The sequence below is a fragment of the Penaeus monodon genome, chromosome 28 (assembly GCF_015228065.2).
Source record: "Penaeus monodon isolate SGIC_2016 chromosome 28, NSTDA_Pmon_1, whole genome shotgun sequence".
NCBI classification, from domain to species: domain Eukaryota; kingdom Metazoa; phylum Arthropoda; class Malacostraca; order Decapoda; family Penaeidae; genus Penaeus; species Penaeus monodon.
In genome coordinates, this window is record NC_051413.1 from 39,930,471 (window position 1) to 39,931,243 (window position 773).

A 773-nucleotide genomic window follows, 5' to 3' on the forward strand; every position below is an offset into this window, starting at 1 on the left:
CCCGGGTCGTCGTGAACACCTCCCCATGGCCGCCTCCGAATCCACCTCCACCGCCACCCCGTGGTCGTCGATGAATCCACCTCCTCCATGGCCGCCTCCGAATCCACTCCGTGTCCGCCTCCATCTACGAATCCACCGCCACCTCCGTGTCCCCACCTCCTCCATAGCCACCTCCTCCTTCCTCCTCCATGGCCGCCTCCGATTCCCACCCCCTTATAAAAATTACACCGCCGCCTCCGTGTCCCACCTCCAAACCCACCTCCATGGCCCCTCCTCCATATCCTCCTCCTCCGAATCCGCCTCCTCCATGGCCGCCACCAAAATCCACCTCCGTGACCGCCTCCGATCCACCTCCTCCGATTCCTCCTCCATGGCCGCCGCCGAATCCACCTCCGCCATAGCCTCCTCCTCCTAAGCCACCTCCTCCGAAGCCTCCTCCGCCAAATCCGCCTCCGTGCCCACCCCCAAAATCCGCCTCCGTGCCCCCCGCCAAATCCGCCTCCTCCATATCCACCGCCTCCGAATCCTCCACCGCCAAATCCGCCTCCGTGCCCGCCTCCCCCGTAACTGCCGCCGACGCCGTGTCCGCCGTAGGCTGATAGAGCGGGATCTGGACGGGAATCAGGTAGACCGGTCCTGCCTCCGCCGTAGCCGCCGCCCCCGGGCCCTTTTTGGGCCGCCCCCGCCGAAGCCTTTGAACTTGATGCCGGAGGCCGTGGCCGCGGGGGCCGCCAGGAGGGAGCACCAGCATCCTGTGGGCGCGAGAAACCTGC

At 66.9% G+C, this 773-nt stretch overlaps 1 protein-coding gene across 1 annotated transcript; it reads right to left on the reverse strand.

Moving 5' to 3' along the window:
- Window positions 1-124: 124 nt before the first annotated feature.
- Window positions 125-751, reverse strand: LOC119591227 (glycine-rich cell wall structural protein-like). The gene has a single exon (XM_037939937.1). The coding sequence runs from the start codon at window positions 749-751 to the stop codon at window positions 125-127; it is 627 nt and encodes a 208-aa protein (XP_037795865.1).
- Window positions 752-773: the final 22 nt, after the last annotated feature.

Coding starts and splice junctions, on each gene's coding strand:
- LOC119591227 (XM_037939937.1), bottom strand. CDS start 751: ATGCTGGTGCTCCCTCCTGGCGGCCCCCGCGGCCACGGCCTCCGGCAT.